The 26870-nt window shown below is 42.6% G+C and overlaps 2 protein-coding genes across 4 annotated transcripts in view; one reads left to right on the plus strand and one right to left on the minus strand.

The window, feature by feature from the left end:
• Positions 1-10288, plus strand: part of LOC134541283 (glutamine-dependent NAD(+) synthetase) — a 46520-nt gene extending 36232 nt beyond the window's left edge. For all 3 annotated transcript variants that reach the window (XM_063384590.1, XM_063384589.1, XM_063384591.1), the window contains 4 exons: positions 132-354; positions 1946-2122; positions 3251-3404; positions 6305-10288. In XM_063384590.1, coding sequence (XP_063240660.1) covers positions 132-354; positions 1946-2122; positions 3251-3404; positions 6305-6453 — 703 coding nt within the window. In that variant the 3' untranslated portion in view covers positions 6454-10288. The remainder of the gene's footprint in view (positions 1-131; positions 355-1945; positions 2123-3250; positions 3405-6304) is intronic.
• Positions 10289-10914: 626 nt separating this feature from the next.
• Positions 10915-26870, minus strand: part of LOC134541240 (transcriptional regulator ovo) — a 65232-nt gene continuing 49276 nt past the window's right edge. Inside the window, exons 2-6 of the mRNA XM_063384510.1 lie at positions 22816-23042; positions 20434-22395; positions 18108-18468; positions 16915-17039; positions 10915-15546 (exon numbers count right to left, since the gene is read on the minus strand). Coding sequence (XP_063240580.1) covers positions 15376-15546; positions 16915-17039; positions 18108-18468; positions 20434-22395; positions 22816-23042 — 2846 coding nt within the window. The 3' untranslated portion in view covers positions 10915-15375. The remainder of the gene's footprint in view (positions 15547-16914; positions 17040-18107; positions 18469-20433; positions 22396-22815; positions 23043-26870) is intronic.

Consider the following 26870-nt stretch of genomic DNA (forward strand, 5'->3'; position numbering starts at 1 on the left):
GATATATTATTTAGTAAATCGTAAGGAATGAATCTGTGAGATGTGGTTGTGTTGATTTCTCTGGTCGCTCTCGTCCGCCCGTGCGGTAAGCTCACGTGGACCCCCCCCTCCCGGGGCTCGGCCCCCCGCAGGTACGACCTGCCGGTGCTGGACGACGTGGTGGCGGCGCCCCCCACGGCCGAGCTGGAGCCCCTGGCCGGCGGCCGGCTGGCCCAGACGGACGAGCAGGACATGGGCATGACCTACCTGGAGCTGAGCGAGTTCGGCTCCCTGCGCAAGCGGCTCTTCTGCGGGCCCTACTCCATGTTCTGCAAGCTGGTGCACTCGTGGCACGGCCAGTACACCCCGGAGCAGGTGAGGGCGTCGTGTGTCGTGCACGAGATTACACCGGCGCTCCGCGACGCGTTCGCATTACAGCACGCTTGTGCACTTGGGTCACTCCCGTGCTTGCACGCTTGCAAACTGGGCATTATTACCTGCCAAAGACACGGCGCTCCGTGACGCGTTCGCATTACAGCGCGCTCGTGCACTTGGGTCACTCCCGTGCTTGTACGCTTGCAAACTGGGCATTATTACCTGCCGAAAACACGGCGCTCTGTGACTACTAGCAAAATAAGTTTGATTATAATTTTTTTTTTTTCCCACGCAGAATTTTTTTCACCTTCACGGGTTGGTCGAGTGTTAGAAACATCAGGGAAGATATGTGCCCCGCGCGATTAACAAATCTCTTGTTTTCGGAGGGTTGGGGGGGGGGGGAGTGTAGGTGTAATGTTCGCGGGCTTTCGCGGCCATTGTCTGAAGTGGCTCGTACGCTTGGGTCGCTCTCATACTTGTGCATACTTTCATCCTTGCATACTTGCAAACTGGGCATTCTCGCTTGCTCGCGCACTTGCTTTTAATCACAATTTTTTTGCTAACTCGCACCCTTTCTCACTTGCATACTTGGTTTCACTCACATACTTGAATCACTTGCTCAATCACATACTCGCTCACTCGCATACCTGCTCACTTGCACACTTGCACACTTACACACTTGCTCACTTACACACTTGCTCACTTACACACTTGCTCACTTACAAACTTGCTCACTCGCATACCTTCTCACTTGCGAACTTGCACACTTGCTCACTTACACACTTGCTCACTTGCACACTTGCTCCTTACACATGCTCACTTGCACACTCGCTCACTCACACACTTGCTCAATCACATACTTGCTCACTTGCATACCCTCTTCCCGAGGGCTCGAGGTAATCAGGGCTCAGCTTGCAAGGTATCCAGGGTTCCCACTGACAGGGAAAAACTGTAGATAAAAAAAATTGTAGATAGAGTGCACGCACTTAGTCGAACATCAATATCGATAGCTCATCGATCGCATGCAACGCGTGCTCTGTGCCTAGTGCTGAGTTAACTGCATTTTGATGGCCGGCACTCTTTCTGTAGTAAGTGTGTATTACGACGATAGTTAAGCATTAGTTCTGGCTCATGATCGGGTCGCAATTTTCGTTTTTGTGTTTAGAAAGTTGAGCAAAATATTTTTGTTGCGTGACTTATTAATTTAAATTTGTTTGGCATGCTTTTGCTTTTATGAATGCTCAATATTATTTTTATGCATGGCTGTTTACAATTTTTATTGAATGATGTTATACATAGGGCCCAAACAGTTCAATCACTTTATCAGTTCAAAACATTACAAATTTTAGACAATTTTTTTTTTTTTACTTCGATCCTGTATTTCATAAGATAAGCATAATACAGCTTCGCCGAGGGCAGCATTCCCAATTTAATTCGCTTTTGTAAATGTTTGATTTGATTTTCGCTTTACTTCAAAAAACTAGCTTTCGCACAAGCCTACTTCCAGCACGGCTGCACAGTTGCACAGTTGCTGGGACATGTACGATGTAGATGTGCATTCGTGCTGGTGACGTCTTCGTTCCCCGCGCAGGTCGCTGAGAAGGTGAAGCACTTCTTCCGCTGCTACGCCATCAACCGGCACAAGATGACGGTCCTCACCCCGAGCTGCCACGCTGAGTCGTACAGCCCGGACGACAACCGCTTTGACCACCGCCCCTTCCTCTACAACGTAAAGTGGTCGTGGCAGTTCCGGGCGATCGACGACCAGGTACGATCTCGGTTCCTGATCTCCAGGGTCGACGACCAGGTACGATCTCGGTTCCTGATCTCCAGGGTCGACGACCAGGTACGATCTCGGTTCCTGATCTCCAGGGTCGACGACCAGGTACGATCTCGGTTCCTGATCTCCAGGGTCGACGACCAGGTACGATCTCGGTTCCTGATCTCCAGGGTCGACGACCAGGTACGATCTCGGTTCCTGATCTCCAGGGTCGACGACCAGGTACGATCTCGGTTCCTGATCTCCAGGGTCGACGACCAGGTACGATCTCGGTTCCTGATCTCCAGGGTCGACGACCAGGTACGATCTCGGTTCCTGATCTCCAGGGTCGACGACCAGGTACGATCTCGGTTCCTGATCTCCAGGGTCGACGACCAGGTACGATCTCGGTTCCTGATCTCCAGGGTCGACGACCAGGTACGATCTCGGTTCCTGATCTCCAGGGTCCACAACCAGGTACAATCTCGGTTCCTGATATGCAGGGTCGACAAGGTACGATCTCGGTTTCTGATCTCCAAGGGCTGGTGAGAAGGCGTGGAGGGGGTAGGGGCTTAGAATCAGGAGAGCCCTTTGGGGTTCCGGGACTTTTTTTTTAACTCTTGTGTTTTTATCTCTTGTGATTACTCTGGTGGCAGAACGAAATTGAAAAGTTTATTGCTAATAAAATTCATTGGAAACTTCAAAAGTTTTGCGATACTCTCATTTCACATACATTCATGGCGGGTAATGTTTTTTTTTAAAGCACGGTACTGCCAATTTTAATCGATTTTACATAATCATCCAGTAACGAAATTGAGGAGTACCTATTATTTATTACGGATACAGAAAAAACTTAACTAAAGGTCCGAAATATTGTTTGTATCTAGCTCATGTAACAGGAAGCTAAACATTTTCTAACGTATTTAACGTAAATATAAACACAGAAACATAAATTTATAATTTTAAAAATTAAGTCTGTTCAATAATAATTAATAAATAATATATAATTTAATAATAAAATAAGAGTGTTTTTGTTGTGGCATTGAGTCGTGACTGTTTGTCTCCCGTGCTCTGCGTGCGAACCCGGAGGGAATGGAAGGTAGCTGACGGGATTGTTCCGGACTCTCGTGTCCCCAGCTGCAGCAGCTGTCCGCCGCCGGCGAGGGCAGCCCGGAGAAGGCGTCGCCGGCCGCCCAGGCCAGCGCTTCCCAAGGTCACGCCGGCCAGGCGGCAGGGGCGAGGCCGGGGGGAGCCAAGCCCGCCCCGGGGGTCCTCACGAAGGTGCTCAACAGTGAGTGACCTCGGCGACAAGTCCTCCGTCAGCCTGCGTCTCCCGTGGTGTCCGTCCGTTTCTCCTTCGACCACTCTCTCTTGTTTCTCTGTTTCTCCTTCGACCACTTTCTCTTGTTTATGTTTCTCCTTCGACCACTCTCTCTTGTTTCTCTGTTTCTCCTTCGACCACTCTCTCTTGTTTCTCTGTTTCTCCTTCGACCACTCTCTCTTGTTTCTCTGTTTCTCCTTCGACCACTCTTTCTTTTTTCGACGGCAGCATACCTCTGTTCAGACGTTTCTCTCGAGAGGCCCTTAAAAGATTAAGTGTAACCACGCCCCTTAAATTTTCTTGGCTTCTGGGTGTGTAGGCCTTGTCAGGTTAATTGTCTTGCGACGTTTCGGCAGTTTTTGCAGCTGACTTGGTCTACCTGATGACGGCAACTGTAATGACTGCCGAAACGTCTGCAAGACAATTACCTGATTCGTCCTACACCCAGAAGCCAAGGCCTCTATACGAGATAACTGCCCGGCTGAATAAATATGTTACTTATAGTATCATCACGCCTACAATGGATGCCATATTCGGTGACATCGTTATTATCAGACTTCCAAATTTTGAGCATACAGACCAATGGTCTCCAAATGATAAGAAAATGCAGACAATGGCCGTGAAAGCCCTGGGATCTCCACACCCTTAAAGATTTAAGTGTAACCACACCCTTAAAGTGGTTACATGGAACCATGAACCACTTCAGGCGAACGTGTTCAACTTTTTTGCAAGCGGTCACACACGGTTTGAACTCGTTTCTTTCGAAGCCGTTTCTCATTCAACCTGAACAGGTCGGCAAAGTGGTTCAGAACGACATCCCTTCTACACAAGCCTCTTGATTGACTCTTGAACGTTGAGAGAATATACAGTCCTTAAAAAAAATGCAAGATGGAGAATGTTCCTGGCACAAGTTCCTGTAATATTTTACTGTCTGCAACAAAAAAAGATTAACAAGTAAATGTTTTAGTGTTTTAAATCTGATACTGACTGTAATTCTCTAACAGAGGTACAACTGCTCAGATAAATAGGATGTTGGTATGTATGCATGTATGATGTTGATAAACTACGAACATTGTTTGACCGATCGCCATAAAAATTAATATATAGTAATTTTTTCAGTCGTTAATCCTCAATAACAACAAATAGTGATTTTGACTGTGATAAGTAGGTATTTGGTGAGTGAATTTAAAATGTAATACCATTTCAAATGCTATATAGATTCTAGATTACATACAAACCATCCATTTTAGATGTATATAGGTAAATGAATAAACAATGGCAGGACAATATCTGCTGGGTTCTGCCAGTAGTAGTATACATATATTTAAAATATTTATTTATTTAATAGACTTAGAATATGTTTTCAGCTAAAGCACATCTTATCCTTAGTTTGTAGCGTGCATTTAAAATTGACATTTACTTTCTTTTTCCAATGCACAATTATGGCCATTAGCACTTTCCTTTGTTCGGTGTGCTGTCTTTCCAGATATACACCATAGAGCAAAACTGTTTTAGACACATCTTAGTGAAGTAATAAAAATTTATTAAAATGTATCTGAAACATTGTATTTTTTTTAAGTAAAATTTGGAATGGGAATTTCAGAAAAAAAAACCACTTTCCTGTTGTACTTCATCAGGAGCATCATCAGACTATATTAAATTTTTATTTCTAAGGAGTCGTTGAAAGGTACAATCTTGGTTTCAATATTGTATTGTTCAAACAATTCTTTTTTAACACACTGCTAATTTTTTTGTTCTTTTGAGCATAGCAATGCCTTGTAATTAATAGTGATCAAATACTACAATTAGTTTCTCCTGTGAAATGATCATTTGTGTACAGCATTTTTCAGAAAGATAATGCTGTCAGTACACACTAATCTTAAAACAACAAATAGTAAAAATTTAAAAAATATATATATTTTAATCAAATATGGTGTACAAAATAAAATATTTTTTTTTTTAATGTTAACAAGCCGGGTAGTAACAGACTTTCAACAGTGGTTGCCATTTAAACTGTACTGCAAACCGAGCACGAGATAAAGACTGCAGAATGTACGCTTTGACCCGCACAATCAAAGGTTTTATTAAACCCGATGTGTCATCCGGTGTGTAAATAGTCCACGTCAGCGGACAAGCAGGATGGGATAGTTCGAGACGCCAGTCGTTCTCTCTCTCTCTCTGGTCTTCCAGCCAGGACCGGCGCGTCCGTACAGGCGAACTAGGCAACCGCCCAGGGCGCCAAGTAGCTGAGGGCGGCGCAGCACGATACATAACAGCTGATATAATATATGTTTAACGATTATTGAAACTAGATGAAAATGGATTTATGTAACAGTTTGGAATGTTTATATTGATATAAGTAATTATTTAAAGTCCACAGTGTGACCTGTTTATGATTTGTAATAAGTAGAGACCTGCCAAAATTCGCGGTTTCGATGGCCTTCAGGATAGACTGCACATACACCCCCGTACACTCGGGCAAATAACGCAAGTTCTTTGGCTGCCGGTTTGTAAGTCGTCTCAGCTGGTTTGTCTGTGATTCGATCTTTCTTTGGTTGAGGGTTTATAACTGGTTGAGATTCATCCAGATGAACAGTAAGCCAATAGCAAAATTATCTAAGAGGTATATGTGTTTGAATTCTAGCCTATCACCGAATGAATCTGCGAATTTTGCAGGTCTCTAGTAATAAGTAAAAAAGTAAAAAAAAAAAAACACAAGGTTGCTTACATTTGATTGTTGACAAAATCTTAGGCTTGTTACGTGATGTATTTTGAGGCAAGGAAAATTTTGTTTTGGGTGTCCGACCGGGGTGGGGATTAAGATTTTTCGCCTAGGGCGCCAATTTACCTTGCACCGGCCCTGCTTCCAGCCGAGCCCAACAAGGGCGTGGTGGTGCCCGGTGGCGCGGAGGACGGCTCCAGGAGCCGCCAGCACCACTCGCTCTACGTCAGCGCCAAGGACACGCCGGCGCTGTCCTTCCAGCGGCGAACTGACACGACGCTGGTGCACATCCTGTGAGACGGCGTGGCGCGCTCTCTCGGGTCCCGAGCGCAGCGCGGAAGGATTTCTGTCTGTTCATCTGATGTGGCTCATCTAAATATGTACTTGTTTCGAAAACGGTAATGCCTACGAGCAACAAAATTGAAAGGATTAAGGGGTATGCCTCCCATTTCAGGTCATGATTTAACATTCATATCAATCACAGATCAACTTTTAGAATTTTTTTTCAATAACTTTCACGAAATGTAAAATACGTACTGGGCATACATTTTGAATAATCAGCTGCTAAAGTTACATTTTTTTTTAACGTTTTTTGTGTGTTGTACAAATAAGGATAATTTAATTTATTGCAGAACTGAAACTTTTTTTTAGGTTTTAACTGCGATGCCGCCGGCTGCTTCGTGATAATGGTTTGCATTTCTATCACAAAAAAACTTGTTTCGTGTTTTTTGGCCTGTCGAAATCGTAACAAATTTGAGAATTTTGAAATGCCAGGTAAAAATTAATTAATATTTTCTGAAAGAAATTCAAACCATTTCTTGAAGTAGCCAGTGGCATTGCAGTTGAACCTAAAAAAATTTCAGTTCTGCGATCAATTGAATTCTCCTTATTTGTACGACCCAAAAATGTTCAAAATGTAACTTTAGCAGCTAACTATCCAAAAATATATGTATAAAATGTATATATTTTACATTTTGTGAAAGTTAAACAATTGGAAAAGTCTACAAGTTCACTTGTAATTACTGTAAATATAAAATCTTTACATAAAATGGGAGGCGCCCCCTTAAGCTAGATTCGAAATGATTCGTGACATGCAGCCAATCAGATGGCCCCGAAAAATTCCATTCATCCGTCCGTCGAAACCTTGCCAATCTCTTAACTTTTGACGTACGGCCGGATGGAATTATATCTTCAAAAAAAATGTTTGAAAAGCATTAATTTTTTTTAAGGGTTTTTAATAGTTAGTTTGTTTCTTTAGATGCTTCTGTATTGTGTTCATAACTTACCCGTGAACACGTTTTAAGTTTGATATTTGAAACAAAAAGTGTCCGAGACGCAAAAGTAATTAATACATTCAAATAAATATTTTGTAGTTATTTTAATCATTTCTAAGTGTCCAGGGTACATGATCATCGAAATGGTAAACCTTTACAAAAGAAATTTTCTCAAAAATTTTAAACCTTAATAGTTAGTTGGCAGCGTGCCAGTAGAAAAATATCACGACCGACAAGCGGATCATTTTGAATCATTTGGCCTGTTGGCGGATGGCGGACGGATGCGACGACGGATCATTGTGAGTCCAGCTTTAGTCGCAAAACTTCAGGTTCAAGCAGCAGCACATTTTGCTGACTTGAAATTTTTTTTTTTTTGGCCCCCTTACTTAAGTTTATAGTCACACATTTGAATGTAAGTAGTTGAGGACTTCTGCTGAAATCATGTGAGCATTATCCCGGGAATGGTTTTAGCTTTCCAACTTATAAATTGGCACATTGCTGTGAATAGTAGATTTAATCTGCATTATAGAAAAATTGTGTTAAAAATTTTTTGCTAGGTACTTATAAATTTTGGCATATGAACAGGAAAATTTTAAATTTTTAAATTTTTATTTACTGGTAAATGTTTTTAACTCACCTTGCAGAAAATTTAATTATGTGGGATTTCCTTAAGAAGGTTTTGCAGTTATATTGAATTTTGCATAAATATATACATACAAATATGCGGTGTGAAATTCGAGGCCGCAATATATCTTTGAAGGTGGAGCTGAACAAATTTTCATTGTAAATAATAGAGAAAGTATTTAAGTTTGAACGCAAATTGAATATCTTTTTTAAAATTCAGGGTGTCCATAAAAGAACGTTCCAGTTTGGGTGGTGTATTATAGCTGTTTAAATTAGACTATTTACAACAAATCATACATCAAATTGAAGGTAAATTAACCTAGTTTTTTTTCTTACAAATGTTCAATATGCGCACCTTCAGTTGTACGGCACACATCCAAGCTAAGGTCCAATTCTTCCCACACTTTGGTTAATACTTCCGGAGTAATGGAAGCAATAGCCTCTTCGATTCTGCGTCTCAACTCTGGAAAATAATTAGGTAGCGGCGGAACGTAGGCACGATCTTCTATAAAGCCCCAAAGGAAAAAAAAAAGTGCCTGGTGTTGCGTCAGGTGAACGTGGAGGCCAGCGAAAAAAGAGCTATGTCGTCTCAACCATTACGGACCAATCCAACGGTCAGGGACTTTTGACGTCCAAACACTCTCGTGCAAAGTTATTCCGTTGGGGAGGGGCTCCATGCTGTTGCCAAATAAAGTTTACATGTTCGCCCTCTACTAATTATTTTTGCGCAGGTGGCGTTGCAAGCAAGAAAACAACAAAGCAGTACTCGTGCATGCGCTTACTTAAAACCACTCGAATTACTCTTTGTGACCGTGAAACAAAACTCTACAATGCATACAGTTGAAAACAATTAAAATTTATAACTAGGACATTTTTTATGGACACCCTGTATTTCCGGCAGAAAAGCAAATTGAAGGGAAGTTTAGAGTTAAAAAATTTCCGTGATAACCCTTAATAAGTTAAAGAGTAAAAAACTAAAAAAAAAATCAACATGGCAGGCAAAACCAATACTTAAAATTACCTAAAGCAGACGTTTATGCGTACTGAAAGTCTGATGTGCTAACAAATGAAAATACTAAATCCTCAATTCTTCTGGCCACGGTTTGTCTTCTTGTAAAAACGCGTGGCTCCCAAAGTATTGCCCTTGGCTTTCCAAGTAAAAGTATTCATTTTTATTTTTTAAGGTTGTGCTTAGCTAATAAGTTTGTCTGCGAGTGAGTTGTACTCACGTGTTTTTTATCTGTAGAGTGAATTGTAGAGGCACTGCGCGCACAGGGCTTCGCGATCTAAGTCTGCCGTGCCGACAAACTCGCGATACAAAAACCGCTTGACCAATCAGCATCAAGGATGCGTAGCGATAAAGAAAAATGCAGAAAAATTACTTTTTGACGTGATAACGTCTTATAAATCGATGAACGCCGGCTGTACGCGCGAAAAATTGTCACGTTCCGCCTGAGCCGAGTGTGCACGAACCGGCCAACCACCGTGCGAGAAAACGTTCTACAATATCAAACAGGTTAAGGCCGGCTTTTTTAACTAATTGTTTCGTGATTATATTTAAACAAATTATTTAAATTAAATTCGCAAAAACTGTAAATAATATTTAAAAATTAAAAAGTACGCAATTTTTCGTCAATGTTTTCTAATGACGTTATCACGTAAAAATTATCGTCCGTAAACCGACTTTACTGACAACCACCTTTTTTTTTCTTTAAACTCGTTATTTCATGTCATACTTGCATTTTATCGCCAGAAGACAGCTACAAACGCCCACCCACAATGAAACAAGTTGTACAGTGACAATGCTATCTTGGGCAAGTTGCTCATCAGCCCAAACTCACTATGTATCTGCATACTCACTCTTACTGTTTTGTGGTCACATTCTGTTGCGAGTACTCATTTGACGATTAATGGTGTATTTAGATGGTAATGTCAGACATGATTATTTGTCGCATTCAAAATGCTTCTGATTTGTTACTAAAGTTGGAAATGTGTATATTGCAAAGCCGCACATAAACAGGGAAGAATGTAAAGATAAAGGTATGAGGGATTGATTGTACTGATAATTACAACCAATTTTGTTCATACCAAGCTTAACATTCCATCTATAGAGATTCTTTTGAATTAATTTCTTTAAATCTGTACTTAGATTTTAAAAAATGCTTTGTTTTTAAAATTATTTATGAACTTATTTATACTAAAGTAGTGAAAAATAATAAAAATTATGAACTAAATGGCTGTGTTTTTTTTATTGTGTTTGTTATTCATGTTATAATTAGGGACAAGATAATATGGTGAATTTTGATAAAACTGTAATAATGCCAAACAGCATGGCAATTCAAAATGTAACACAGAAATGAAAATTAGTGCACCATAAAGCACCAAATGCATCTAAAATCATGAAATTAGTCAGCATCATATGTGAAAACTTAAGTCACAAAAATTTTTTTTTTTGAATATATGTATTGAAAACCTTTGAATTTAATTAACTCGGTTAAAAGTTTGTATGGACTAAATAGACTGAGAAAAAATTTCATTATTTATTTTTATTTTGCAACTGTTGTTATTAGGTACATAGCAACACATTCTTACATAATATGTACATTGGTACATTTTTTAAACACACAAATATTTGCAGATTTAGTTTTATTTTTCAAAGTCCTTAGACATGCTTACTATAAATTATTATATTGTAAAAGTGCAGTATTAATCAGTCTAAATGATTTTTTTTTTTGTGAATTTAGGTATTACGAAACATTTAAATTTTATATTTGAAATGCTATCTTTGTGAAACCAAATTCATAAACAATAAAAACAGTAACACCTTTTTTTTTTAAAGGGAATTGGACTAAAAATAAATCTATGAAATCTTGTCTCTATTTATAATATAAATTGTGGTTTGTATCCTCTTGTGCAATCATAAACTAATAAAACAGCAATGCATGACGAACACAGTGATTAAATTAAAACGGGTATTCTGAAAACACAAGGACAGCACAAACATGGTAGGCATCCCAAGTCTCAAAACACTAGCGGATGTTATGGCGTTATGGGAAATGAGATCTGTTCCCTAAATCGGACACAAATAGCTCGAGATACAGTGCATACTAGCCACGGCGTATTTCCAAATTAATGATTTAACTATTATTCCATTAGATTCTCCTAATCTGTATAGTACGAAAAGGTTAAAAATGCAATTTTGGCAGTTAATAAGCGAAAATTATTTGATATATTGTTTTTTTTTTAAGTTCAGCCACTCAAAAATTCTACAAGTTTGATTAAGTTCAAAAAATATATAAAATGACGACCTGGAAACTAGAAAATTCTTAAGACTTTTTTTTTTTCCTGCAATGTGCTAGATATAGTTCTGATAGAATAATTTGCCTACACAACAGTTCTGTCAAGTCAGGAGGAAAATATGTTAACAAGAAAGGTTTTCAAGGTGATTTTCAAGAATAACACTATAACAGAAAGAAACACAAAGGTTTTTTTTTTATATAACTATATTTCCATTCTTAAATTATACACTTACAATTTTTGGACTCCATTTACACCAGTCAACAAAATGCTTCTTGATACAAACAAATAAACTTGAGGATGAAAGTTTTTTTTTTTGTGTATAAATTTCTTGTAGGGTTGAAAATACTGGTAAGTAAAATTGGAACACACACTCGAATTTACAAGAAAAATTCAAATTTTTTTGTACAAGGGCAAAAAAATAACATTTTGCAATTAAAATTATTTCACATTGCCTATGAGGCTATGAGTAATATTTCACAGCGTTAATTTGACAAGCCTGGTTAAGTCATCAGAGCTATTTTTATTTTTTTTGGTTATTGCTACTGATAACAGTTCAGTCTGTCTTCCAAGTACCCTCTGTATTTTAAAACTACCTATACTCCAAATCAGAATGGTCTATTTCTATTGTAAGGCACCAGTTGAAAGGCCACAAGTATCTTTATGATCATCGAACAATTGTTTGTACTTATTGCATTTATTCTCTAGTCCAACTTTCGTAAAAAGCACCCTAGATGATTTAGAAACACTTAGAGAAAACCAAGTACAAATTTGTGTAAATTTCTGTCTATAAAAAATGCCTAATACCTTAGACAAAACTAATGTATACAACCTCAGATTATTTGTTAAATGCCCACTTTACAGTAATTTTTCAAGATCCTTCATGTGTCTGCTCGTGGCAATACTGGCCCATTTCGCTTGAAATGCATTAAGAATTCTTGCAGAACTTTCATTAACACTAACAAAGTTTGTTAAATAAATGGGGAAAAAATTATTAATATTAATGTTTTCTGCAACTGTTTTTACAACTTTTTTTTTAATATTCATAAATTTATTTTCAGTATGAATTAAGTATTTGTACATCAAAGTAGGCAACAGCTAGGCAAGTTATTCAAAATGTTCAGTTCTAATGGATCAACATGTTTTTTTGGTATAAATTTTGGAAATACTGATTACTAGGCCTGTACGAAGCTTCAACTAAGCGAACCAATCAAAGCTTTTGATAATCAATTTGACTTTTTGCCAGGAAATTTGCCCATTTTCCTTTTTTTATTTGAAACTTTGGTTGTGAAGCAAAGCTTCGTGTTTGTTGCAAACCGTAAAACATTCAATGTTTTACGGTTTGCAACAAACACGAAGCTTTGCTTTTTATTATATATAGAAAGTAAGTTTCTTAAAGAAATCAAAACGTATGGACCCAAGTTGTTAAAAAATTAATCAGTTCAAATATAACAAATGTTAAACAATCTTTTTTTTTTCAATTGTGTATTGTATAAAATAAGTGTAATACAGCTTTGCCAATACTAAATTTCATTCACCTTTGCGAATATTTAAAGATTCGGTTTGATATCCGCTTCGCAACAAAAAAAAAACACTATTCGTACAGGCCTACTGAATACATGAATGTTTTTGAAATTCATATTGCCACACAGCATGTTCGACATGATTCTACATAACAAACAGTCCCTTATTTTTAAATAACAATATTCCATGTAGTTCTTTACATTCTACTGTACATTATTTTAGAACAGAAACATATGTTACAATAGCTATTCCACCTTCTCCGCCACAGTTAGCTATAAAATGACACCAAACCCAAGTTCGGCTGTAGATTGCACAAATGACCCGATTTTTTCACGTCTTTTTTCCTTCGTTCTTTCTTTGTCCCTGTTTCACCCACGCGTTGCGTCGCAGTCGTAAACTTGACATCTTCCCTTACGTTCCTTATACATCAGTCTTTTATTGTTCATTAATCCAATTTCATTTGGATATAAAATTGCAATATATATATATTTTTTTAAAACTAAGTTATCAAAACTACATAAATATAATTGAAATTTATTTCAAAAAAACATTATCCTCAGCTTTGTGAAGACGTTGTACCAAAACTCGTTCAGAATGCGTTTTAAAACCCTCTGGAAATTTTTTTTATTTATTTATTTATTTTTAAATATTTCAAAATTACCAGTTGCCAACACCTAGACTACGTACAGTGTTATTCTTTAGTGATACAAAATATAACAACACGCAAAATGAACAATATTTGCTACAAGTCTTCAAACATCCGTGAGAGGAATAGACATTATTCCCCGTTAGTAGCGTCAATCAACTTGTAGTATGTAAACCAAGACGTCCAGAGTGAATATAGCTGAATGTTCCTCCTAACATTCTAGTGCAATTTAAAAAAAAATATATTTCATTCACTTTCTGGATTCGGCTACATACACGTCCACTAAACAACTGCCCCACAGAAAATATTTACAATATCTAAACAGGCAATTGAATCCATAAATAAATATTTGGAAATGTTATAAATGCATAATATATGTATAAAATCATCATCTTGTATGGGCAGCAGCTCACTTTTGCTGTTTTAAAAAAAGAAATACTTCATCCTTAAAAGACATGAGTATAGTTACATTCCCCCATTATTGTGTCTACCTTAAAAATTGTACTTATTTTTAACATTTATCACAGGTACCTACAGTTAACTTAATAAAAACAAAAGTATTAGGGTGCACAGAACCAACCCTTTAAAACAAAAGTCCCTGTGTTGGATTTTGTTTATCCTTTTGTTAAATGCTTTAAGTGATGTGGAAAGCTTACAGTTCGCGTTCTGATATCGGAATCACACTAGTGGAATGTAGAATTGTATGTCACTAAGCAATGTACTATATTTTTTTCTTTTAAGGTGGTCACCTGGCTGGCCAAAGAGGTTTCAAAACCCAGGAACACTACAAGAGACCCTAGGTCGCATGCTATCACACGTCTCTTTGACTCTACGTCCAAAATACCAAACCGACGTAGTGATTTCGTTGTTTAAATGTCTCTAATGTTCCTATGACACATTTACACATGCCGTAAGTTTTTTAACAGACATGCATTTCCCATTAAGCTGTGATTTACCCCTCTTAAATGTCCGAAACTAAATATAGAATTTTTTTTTCACACAAAAATTTAAAGCTACTGTTGTAGAAAAGAAAAAGTTGGAAAATGTTACTGTAGATTTGTTTTTCTGCATTTTAAACATTTTATCAATAAATAAAAAGTCAGAAGAATAAACCTACAATAATATTTAAATTATTTCTTACATAATATTAAATATATCAAATAATATTAAATAGGGATTGGTCAATCGAATCCTCAAATAGGTACTATCAAATCTATAGTATTCGAAGGATTCAATAGGCTGAGGAAAAAGATTCAAAGCAATTTAAAAAAAATTCGTCCCTGATAACCTTTGAAGTTTACTAGGTCAATTTTTCTTCCCCCCTTACATTCCTATCCTTTTTGAAGTCCCCAAGATGGCGCACTTTTAACATGTAGTATTGATTCTGGAAAACTTCGTTTGTGAAACCAAAACATTTATTAAAGTTAGTCAAAAATTTTTTTTTTTTATTATTATTTCCTGAGACCCGAATTCGGATTCGAGGGGGTGAACTCGAAGATACCTACTCTTTGCGATTCGTGTTCGAGGAAATTGTGACTCTGCCCGCGTCGCCGAACATTTAACACTCTATATGTGCGGTCAGGACAGCGGAAATGCCGTTCGTGGCCGGGACACTTTCTTTTATTTTTTTTCCCCCCGAGGGATCTCGAGAGATTTTCGAGAAGCGGGGCCTTGCCGCGGCATCTTTCAAAAGTCCCGGGTCCTCTCTCGCCAGCCGGGCGGCCACCTCGCGGGAGAAAGAGAAGGAACGAGACTCGGTCAGGGGCGGCTCCCCGGGGGAAATCCCCGTCACGTCACGTCACGTCACGTCCCGGCGGGAGGCCCCGGGGGGGAGAGTAGGGGGGAGGGGGACCCTCAGGACCGCACCTGCAGCAGCATGTTGGCGAAGTTGGAGTTGGTGAACTTGAAGTGGCGCTTGTCGTAGAACTTGAGCAGCGCCGGGCTGTAGGGGTGGTTGTCCTTGAGGTGGAGGTAGTGCACCTCCGGCTCGTTGGTCGTGTGGCCGCACTCCTCGCACACGTACATCTGCCGGACAACAACGACGACGACGGCCAGTGAGAACCCCTGCTCCCGCTCCCGCTCCCGCGCAGGGGCGTAGCCAGGGGGGGGGGGAGGGTTTTAGGGGTTCAAAACCCCTCCCCCCTTCCTTATTAACAAATCTTTAATTAATTTCTTATTCATCACTCAAACAAATTTCATATCAATAATTAATAAAAAAATTTACCATCACAATATTTAAATTTAAGTACTGAAAACTGCTAAAATAGCACTATTTTACACCTTAAAATCCAAATGACCCCCTGCTTTAATACGGTGGGGGGGGGGGGGGGGGGGGGGCATGCTTCGTAAACCCCCCCCACCAATACACAAATCCTGGTTACGCCACTGCACACACCGAACCAACTACTAGGTTTCCGCGATTCCCGCGGAAACTTGGGGAGAACAGTGGACCAGAGGGTGTGAATAAACTATCGTCAGAACTGTTAGAACAACGTTAAGAAACTTTTTTATCTTATTCACCCCTGTGATCCAACAGCAACCCTGTTTTACGGTACCGTTTTCATTTTATTTGAAAGAATAGAACATTACAATATTCGTGAATATCATATATTTTTCAAAATCTAATTTTAATTTTTTTTTTTTTTACACTTTTCATGAGTGCAGACATATTGATCCAAACTACAGCAAATAAAAAAAATGAAATATACATGCAACTATATAAAAAAAAGTGTAAAACAAAGGAAATGTAAAAAAAAACTGGCATTTCATTTTTTCTTAAACCAAGTTTTGAAAGTTATTTTGTTGAATGATTAAATGCATAAAATAGTGTCATTTTTAATTTTGAATATTATTTGATTAGATATTAAATATAAAAACCAGAAAATTTAAATAAAAATTATTAATAAATTACTTTAACTCAAAATTATTTCTAGGATATTTAATTCTCCCCAACTTCAACAATAATTAGAAATTAGAACCACTGATCCAGACAATTGGAAATTTATGGAAAACATTATTCCTGCTCGTTTTCACTTTGATACCATTAGCAACAGATATATCGCTGACCAAATGTTATGTTAGCCAAGACAGATTTCCTGCCCAACAGGTACCCACGTGTTATGTTAGTCAATACGGATTTTCCCTGTCCAACAGAAACAATATTTTTTTTTTTTTTTTAATGTTTTATCAATTTATCGAAACACATTTCAACCTCACATGTCGTCCTCATTTAAGTTTTATTGAAATTCACCATATGATCCATCTCTAGTAATGATCGATAGTGAAAATTTTTTCTTATGAATGCAGAATGGAACGTCGAAATCCACGGAATTTTAGGTGTTTTTTTCCCCCTCGAATACCCGCAGATCCCCGGCGGGTTCGAAAGATGCGTACCTTTGTCCTGCGCTCCTTGTAGGCGTACTGATGCTGCACGCCGTGGACCTTGAGGCAGTGGGACTCCAGCGAGCAGCGCTGTGTGAAGGACTTCTCACACAGGTTGCACTTGTACGGGCGAACTCCTGCGGTCAGAACAAGGCATTGTTGCGGTTGAGTCGTCCCATCGAACGTCAGGCCGAGCATGCCTGCCGTCTAGCCCAACAACAATTCTCTAAGCTTGAAGTCAGTGATGCACTAACAACATATCGTGAAAAATCTCGCAAAGTTCTTGCTTGCGTGGCACAAACCAAAAGAAAAAAAACCCACGTAATTAAGGAGTGTTACAGAATCCACAGTAAAATTTAAGGGCCCTTAAGCATTTTAATACATATCTAAAAACACTCTTAAATGTAATTGAGAATGTGAAATTGAGGGGGGGGGGGGGGGGTGTATTGTGAGTGAGCCTTCCAACAGGAAACAAAAAAATTTTACTTAAAATTCTTTGAAATAATACAACGCGTAAGATAAAATACACGCAAATTGTACTTTCAACTACGTTTCTGGGCGCAAATCACAAGTTAAGTTTACGCACCCGCCGCTAGGATTCGCTGCCGAAGCAAACTGCATCAACTTATCGAATCATTCGATTGTCAGCGCGAAAATTTAAAACTATAATGCATGCTATGATGAAAGGACTCCACGATTAAAAGCGAGAAAAGACTTGGACAAAAGTACCAAAAACCTGGCAGTAAGTAAATTTTTTTTTGTGCCCCCCCCCCTCCCCCCCCCGGGCGCATGTGCGCGAAACAGGAGAGGTGTTGGAGGCAGGGGTGTAGCCGGGAGGGGGGGGGGGTGGGGGGGTGTTAGGGGTTCAACCCCCCCCCCCCCCCCCCTAGCACCAAATCTTTAATAAAATTTCTTATTCATCACTCAAACAAATTTCATATTAAAAATTAATAAAATTTCTACCATTACAATATTTAAATTTAAGTACCGAATACTTCTAAAATAGCAATATTTTACACCTTAAAATCCAAATTTTCCCGGGGGAGGACCCCCAGACTCCCCCGCTTTAATACGGGGGGGGGGGGGGATGCTTCTTAACACCCCCCATACACAAATCCTGGCTACGCCACTGGTTGGAGGCCCGTCTACGTCCAGAGACCGAGGACCGCGACAGAGGTTCGGCGGGGAGACACCGGTCGACGTACCTGTGTGCGTGCGGGTGTGCCGCTTGAGGTCGAAGGTGTCGTTGAAGCCCTTGCCGCAGAAGGTGCAGAGGTAGCGCTTGACGTCGCTGTGGCACTTCATGTGCCTGTTGAGCAGCCGCTGCAGGCCGAAGCTCTTGGAGCACACGTGGCAGACGAACCGGCTGGGGTCCTCCGGGTGTACGTGCGCCTGCTGGGTGGGGGCGGCGACCGCCGCCGCCGCCGCCACCGAGGCCTTGTCGTCGCCGCCGCTGTTGCGGTGCGGCCGGTGGCTGGGCGGCGCCACGTCGTGGTTCGCCAGGGGGTTCTTGATGCCGTGGCCGCCGTTCACAAACTCGAGCGCCACGTCGCCTGGCAGCCCCAGCTGCGAACAACCACGACCACGACGCCCGCGTCAACAACAGTCCCTTGTTCCTTGGCACGGACACAAACCTCTTCCTTGCATAGATCCAAACCTCTTCCTTGGCACAGACCCAAACCTCTACCTTGCATAGACCCAAACCTCTTCCTTGCACAGACCCAAACCTCTTCCTTGCATGGACCCAAACATCTTTCTTGCACGGACCCAAACCTCTTCCTGGCACAGACCCAAACCTCTTACTTGCACAGACTCAAACCTCTTTCTCACATGGACTCAAACCTCTTCCTTGCACGGACCCAAACCTCTAGTTTGCACAGACCCAAACCTCTTTCTTGCATAGACCCAAACATCTTCCTTGCATAGACCCAAACCTCTTACTTGCACAGACTCAAACCTCTTTCTCGCATGGACCCAAACCTCTTCCTTGCATAGAGCCAAATATATTCCTTGCATAGACTCAAACCTCTGTCTTGCACAGACTCAAACCTCTACCTTGCACATACCCAAAACTCTTCCTTGCACAGACCCAAACCTCTCCCCGTGACCCTGTAAAGAGTCATAAGCACAAACACACTGATAGGATGCGCTATTGCAGCACAGCAGAGCAACGAGCCGGGCGCTGAAGGACGTTCATAGATCATAGTTAGCCGTACACTCCATCAACTATCAATTCCGGCATCAAAGAAATTCTCTGTTTCAGCCAGTTGCTGGTTAGGACGTACAATTTAAGTTTTTCCCGGACACAAGTTCCTAAACAAAAACTTGGCCAATTTCGGCATTCCTTGCTACTTTACAGTTGAGCACGGTAACTGCATGCTCACACAGAGTGTTCGGAAATGTTAACCAAAAGAATCTGACATGATAGGTGAAGTATATGTATATGCCAGTATATAAAAAAAATGAAAGCAAATCTTTCAGTAATCGCCAATGATGTGTAACATCTTACCTCGGTAACGAGCAAATTCATGTGTTCTCATGTTGTTAATACACTTACTAAAGTAATAAAAAAAAGACGAGACTTATTTAAAATAATTCCGAGCTAGAATTCGCTGCCGGAGTAGCTACTTCGACTATTGAATAATTCGATTGGCAGACCAAAATTTTTAACTACATAAAGAAACAATTCAGTAGAAAAGCAAACTAAAAAAAAAAAAAAAAAATTGGGAAAAAAAATTACTTAACCATAGCTTTGAACCTGATTTACGACAAGGAATTTAAATGCTTGTTAGTAATCAAACAGTTAATATTTTAACCGTTTCCTATTATCTTTGTGAACTTTGGTTAAACGCCAATTCGCCAAATATGGCAACACCATATTGTTCCATCGCGCACACGTAATTACTGCCACAGAATGTGGCTATACCTAGAGACTGGAAAAACTCGCGAATTCATTTCGCAATAGGCTAAAATACAAATAGTTATACCTCAGTGCTGCCCCTGCTATTGGCTCACAACTCACCTGGATGACGCTGGGCCGTTGAGAAACACCCAACCAAAGCTTTATCGAATCACAGGCTGCTACGTTGGGACGCCTCACTAGTAGAGACCGGAAAAATTTGCGGGTTCATTTCACGATATGCTAGAATCCAAAAAAACTGTACGTTTATATTGCTTCTGTGATTGGCTTACAGTTTATCTGAAGGACTTTCAGCCAATGGGAAACCTTCAACCAAAAAAAGTATCGAATCGCAAGCGTCCCAGTTGACAGGTGTCACGAGTCATTGACTCAATGAGCAAGTGGCATTTGTTTGAGTATGTAGAGGGTTGTGGAGTCCATATCATCGAAAGCGCGAATTTTTCCAGTCTCTACTAACTAGACAGCAGCCAATGAGTGGTTGGCATTTGACCGAGTGTACGCAGATTATGCAGGTCATTGAACCTGCGTATTTTTCCAGTAACTAGCTATACCGAGTGCTGAGGTGTTTGTTTTTGGGCAGAAGACAGCTCGGGGGTGTAAGAAGGACTCACCCTCTGCTGGAGGATGTTGACTCGGACCTGCAGCGAGGGTATGTTGCTGATGTCCCCGGAATCCCTCCGGCCGCTGATGCTTCCCGGCGGGGACATGGACCCGTTCCCGTCCAGGCTGCAGCTGGCGGCTCCCGGGCTGGGCAGCGACATGGCCGTGGGCGAGTCGAGGTCCAGCCCGCTCCCCGCGAAGGACAGCCCAGGGGACAGCAGCTGCTGGTGGTGAGGGTTGTGGTGTTGGTGGTGGTGGTGGTTCATCTGCACCTGCACCTGCAGCTGCTGCATGTGGTGGTGCTGGTGCTGGCGGGAGTCGTGGTCGGAGCAGGGGGAAGGAGAGGAGATGTGCAGCGCCAGCTCTGGCCGCTCCTTCGGGAGGTTGTAGGACGGGGAGCCCTCCTGGAACATCTGCGCGGCAGTAGACGACGAGGGGTACCCCTGCTGGGGGTCGAAGCCCCTGGACAGCTGGGCCGCCGCGCTCTGGCAGTGCTCCGGGAAGGGGTCCACCGAGGGCTCCACCGGCGGGGGCAGACCCCCCCTTTGCTGCTGGAGTCCCGGGCTGGGGGTCGTCACGGCGCTGCCGTGCCCCTCGGACGACGACACGCCCAAGATGGCGCTCTCCGCGTCCGTGTTGTTGTTGTTGTTGTTGGCGTCGCTGAGGTCTCCGTCGGGGGACATCCTCTGCAGGAACAGGTCGTCGGTGAGGCTCTCCAGCAGCGCGTTGTGGTCCGAGGCGCCGGACAGCGTGAAGGTGGCGGTGAACTGTAGCGGGTCGACCACGGAGCCGGCGGCCACCAGGTCGGCCATCATCGAGTCGCTGACGTCGTACTGGTAGCCGCCGGCCCCCAGCAGAGCCGCCGCCGTGACGCCGATGCTACCGCCTCCGGCGGCGGCTGCGCCGCCCCCGAGGAGGTGTATCGGCGGCAGGGCGTCCCGCGACGACGCGTACTCCGACATGTCGTCCACGTCCTCCTTGACGACCAGGCCGTACGACGCGCACATGTTCTGCAGCATCGAGTACTTGGTGTCTCCTCCGCCTACTACTCCTCTGCTCCCGCCCCCGGCGTACCCGAGCCCGCCCGCGTCCTGCCCCGTGTCGCAGTCCATGGACAGCATCCCGTAGTTGCTCGACCCGCCGTTGGAGTGCGCGTACTGCTGGAGGCCGTTGCCGAAGCCCGCCAGAACCCCGCCGTTCTTCAAGGTCTCGTAGAACGGCGGCAGGGAGCCCGTCGGGGGGCTGCTGGGCCCGTAGTTGTTGTTGTTGTTGCCGGACCCGCCGCCGCCGCCCCCGGGGTTCATCGACCCACCTCCGCCGCCGCCCCCGGGGTTCATCGACCCGCCACCACCGACGCCGGAACCTCCGGAGCCGCCGGAGCCGCCGCTGTAGGACATGGACGAGTGCCCGGAGGTGTTGTTGCTTCCGCCGCCGCCGCCGCTGTTCCCGCCGCCCCCGCCGCGGCTGCCGCTGTGCCCGTGACCCGCCGCCGCGGACCTGGGCTTGCCGCCGCCCCCGCCGCTGAGGATCTGCCTCCAGAGCAGCCTGCCCAGCTGCGGCGGCGGCGGAAGACCCGTCTCCCGCTGCACGATCCTCAGGCTGCTGATGCGCCTCAGCGCGCGCGTCTTCTCGTCCCCAGGGTCGCGCCGCTCCTCGGACGAGGACCGCTTCTTGGGCACGTGGTAGTCGATGGGCGCTTCCTGCTCCGGCTCCTGCACCACCATGGGCTCCGCCCCCGCCTCGTCGTCGTCCCCGTCCGAGTCCTCCGAGTCCTGCTCGTCCTGCGAGACCCCGGGCTGGGTAGCCGCCGCCGGCGGCAGGGGCGTGCGCTGGATCACCGACACCTGCTGGCAGCGCACCGCCTGCGGGGACTCGGGGGCGGCCTGCGGGGGCGGAGAAGGAGGCGGCGGCTGCTGCGTCGGGGGCGGCGTCACCGCGGGCAGGTACTCCTTGCGCTCGGCCCTCGTCGGCACCTGCACACACACACCCGGGCGAGATCACACCATCAAGCCTACACCACTGCAGTGACGTACTTGGTAGCAAACGACGAGACTGTACTCTACTCAGACGATGACTACGTCTGCATGATTATGTGGATGCCCAAAACATTGGCATTGAAGAAACAGGTTTAAATGACATATATATATTTTTTAACGTTGGATATTCTAAAACATGAAGTCGCATTGGCTTCTGGATTGTAGCCACGTCCTTGGGGCGAATAATTCCACCGACGTTTTCGGTTCGACATTTCAGTCGCCATCATCAGGTACATTGGGTAACTTGCTCCCTGGTGATGACGACTGCAACGTCGACACGAAAAACGTAGGTGGAATTATTCCCCGAGCACGCGGCTACAACCCAGAAGCCAAGCTACTTAAGGTGTGCGGACATACCTGCAAGGAGCGGGTGCCCGGGTGGTAGGGCACATCGCCGCCCAGGATGGACGAGATGAAGCGTCTCGGCGGCGGCTGCTGCTGCTGCTGCGCCGGGGGCGGGCCGGGGGCGGCGCAGCCCGCCTCCCGCCGGGGGCTGGACGGAGACCCGGAGCGCGCGCTGTCCGGCGTGGGCGGCCGCGGGTAGCGACTGTCCTCGTCATGGCGGCTCTTCACCGCCGGCCGCTCTGTCCCGACAACGCAAAACACAATCACCCCCTGACACAACACAACACACAATCACCCCCTGACACAACACAACACACAATCACCCCCTGACACAACACAACACACAATCACCCCCTGACACAACACAACACACAATCACCCCCTGTCACAACACACACACAATCACCCACTGACAACACACACACACACACACGTGACAATCACCCCTCCGTCCAACTGCTTCCAACGCGCACGAACATGCGCCAGCAATGACGAGGAATGAAATGTGGCTGCGTCATGGAAAGATATAAAAAAATAATCTTATACTAAACTTTTTTTTATATGTGCCATCGATGGATTTTGACGAGAGCTAACGATTGAAAACCCAAACGAACGTCTCAGCTTCTCCGAGTCAAAAGTTATACACTAAATGGAAAATCTCGAAACGCAGAAAAAATGACAAAATGGCGGTGCTTCCCCCCCCCCCTTTCCCCGCGAGGGATGCGTCGCAGTCCTCACTTAGCGTAACGAATTCTTTGATCCTTTAGCTATCCAGTGGTGTGATTTAATTTCGGATGGAGATGATAGGTACGTAGCTGCAATACCAAAACTGTATCCCCCCCAATTTTGTTATCATTCGTTTTTTAAATTGCCTCCCACTATGGAAGCAATTTTATAGACGTATTCACGTCAAAAAAAATAAGTGTTCATGTGTTGAATATGTTACACCTATAATACCCTAACCGTATTCTTAGTGCTCGATAGGTCAACGACCAGTCCCTTATTTTTAGGTAACAGGTTTACAGGTTTCTGTGTCCTATCCGTTGCCGATTTATTGACCAAATTCCGCGCAAGCGCAGAGCCAGATGGCAAACCCGCGTCTGGCGCGCATTAACTCGTATGTAGTAAATTTTTGTCATCAACAAACGTGTTTGTGTGCCAAATGTAACTTTATGAAAGCGAAATTATCCTGGAATACATTCTCTGTACTACTCTTTAATGGTCATAACAAGAAATAATCGCAACTTAAATAATGCTTGAAAAAATTATAACATTTAATTTGTGCGACCGTGCTGCCATCTCCATGATTTTTGCCGTAACAATTGTATCGATGGTTTTAAAAAGAAAAAGTCCACTAGAATGCGTTGCGACCAGTTTCTCTAGCCTCGCGCAGGGGGGCAGTTTATTTAAAACTGTTGCCGATTTGATTCGCTACCTAAACCGGAACGTCTTGGGAGTATGGGAAGCCTTCTTGTCACAGACGAGAGAGCCAAACGTCCGATCGTGCATCTTCGGTTTTTTTTTGTTCATTGTAACTCATGATAACTAATGGTCGATTAGGTTAGGTTAGCTACATTATAAATACTTTAAAACATGGTGGACGGTTGATTTGGTTAGGATAGCTACATTAAAGATACTGTGAAATCATGTAAACGGTTTCCTAGCCCTGGATAGCTACATATTAAAAAGTTATTTGCTAAGCAACCATAAAATGATTTTACAGTATTTATAATGTAGCTAACCTATCCTAATCAACCGCAAAATTTAATGCCACGCCGGTTTATACAATGAGATAGGAATGAAAAAAAAGCGAGCATGAACTTCGGGGAACTTCGGGTGTGGCTCTCTCGTCTGTGAAATGAAGGCTTCCCTTGGGAGTACCGCCATTGTTGTTTTCAAGTGACAAATACATACACCCCTGTGACCGTCTGCGCCAACCCTGGACAAACGATCTTCACTTGCAGCTGGCGTAAGGGGAAATGGCGTGTTCGCAAGTTGGTAGACAGGACGTCTCGAAATCGTCGCCAAAATGGCTGTCGTTTCCCGTTTCCCAGTCGCACCACTTGGCGGTTTTGGTCGCAGAAGCCCCGACGCGAAAAAAAAATCATGGGAGACAGCAAATATGAGCCAATTTTCTTTTTACTGTCGCGTTTTCGTAAAAGCGCGGGGCGTGTTTTTTTTTTTTTTTTTTTTTCCCGAAGGCCGGCACAGAAAGTTTGGCTTGACCTTGAACAGCGCACAATGGGATGATAGTTGGCACGCGTACCTGGTCTCTCTTTTTTTTTTTTTGGCGGCGGCGACAGGTGTAAATTCATCGTCCAGGGCTGCCACCTGTCGTTTTTACGGCGGATTTTTTTTTTTGCGAGTAAATGGGCTCTTGGCACGAATCAGGACAGATGGCTCGTGTTACGTTATAGTTACAAGTTTTTAAAACCTCGTCTGAATCCTGAGTTACTGCATCCGTTCCATTATTTTAACCAATGAAATTATCTTTGATTGCAATAACGCAATGGAACGTTTTTGTGTTTGGGCTTACGTTTTCACTTTCAATATTAAAACGTTTCTGAAACTTTTAAAAAGACGCAGACGTTAAGTATACAGAATGCTACGATATTGTTTTATCACATACGTCTTGTTTTAAATGGTTAAAATTTCACACAGTGAGTGAAAATAATACAATACCATTCGTTTATTAAAATTTTGTGCATTAAAAAGTTTTTCCATGATTAACGTGAATTGGTGACGAAAGAAACCCGACGAATGAATGTTTTATTTAAATATTTTACAATTGTAAGATTGGTGACGTCTTCACGTGCTTCATAAACCACAGCTATTATTTTTGCGTTTTTTATACTTAACCCGCCAGTGCACGGGTTGGGTCTGTGAGACCCAGCAGCATGTAATTCTTCGAATCGCCAAGAGATGGCAAAAGCTGTTTACTTGTGCAACCTAATAGCTTCCTATCCAAACCTGTTTAGTATCTCTGTGGACTTGCAGCAGAGTGGCAGTTATAGTTTCCGAAGTACTGTGCATTTTATCGACTGTTGGGTCTGTGGGACCCAACCCGTACAATTATGTAAGCTTTTTTTAATGTTTTCTTTGACTGTTTTTTATTTTTTTTGCTTCTCCACACAGCCTTTGAAATTAAATACATGTGTATTAAAATAGGTATAGGTTTAGTCTATATATGGTGATGATTTTCTCTTCTAGGTCCCGTAGGAAACAGTTGTACAATTTGAGTAATCCACGCGATGTGGAACAAGTTATGGCACTTCTAGAAGAAACATTGTCCGATGATGATATTTCTGACTGTACAGACACTGATGCCGATCAAGATTATGCAGTTAGCAGGGACCATAATAGTTCTTCAGAAAATGATTCAGATGAAGGAAAAATACAATCAAATAACACTGAGAACAATTACTTTTTAGGGAAAGACAGGAAGACAAAGTGGGGAAAAAGTAGACCAATGCAAAGTGTTCGTACTAGAAGTCACAATATTGTAAAAAAAACTTCCAGGTGTTACAAGGCTAGAAAAAAAAGAAAAAAGTGTTAGTGGATGCTGGAGTTTGTTTTTTGACAACAATATGATTGAAAAAATTGTTGTGTTCACAAACAAATACATTTTAAAAATTTCTTCTGGTTATAAAGATCCTAGTGACTGTAAACCAACATCACTGACAGAAATAAAATCTCTCCTTGGACTACTCTACGGAATGGATTTCCTGCATGTTAGAAGAATGAATATCCAAGACTTTTGGTCTACTGATGGTTTAGGAACGGAGCGGTTTCCAGCAACCATGGCTTTCAGACGCTTCCGATTTCTTCTGAAATTTATTCGCTTTGATGATATCGAAACCAGGCAGCAGAGGAGAGAGAGAGAGTGACAAACTGGCAGCAGTGAGGGAAATTTTTGAAGCATTCAATGGAAACTGTAAAAAATACTATTCCATGGGTGAGTTTATGACATTGGATGAAATGCTTCTTTCTTTCAGAGGACGATGTGGTTTTAGAATGTATATTCCGTCGAAACCGGGGAAATATGGTATAAAAGTTTTTGCACTGGT

This window comes from Bacillus rossius, chromosome 18 (genome assembly GCF_032445375.1).
Source record: "Bacillus rossius redtenbacheri isolate Brsri chromosome 18, Brsri_v3, whole genome shotgun sequence".
NCBI lineage: Eukaryota > Metazoa > Arthropoda > Insecta > Phasmatodea > Bacillidae > Bacillus > Bacillus rossius.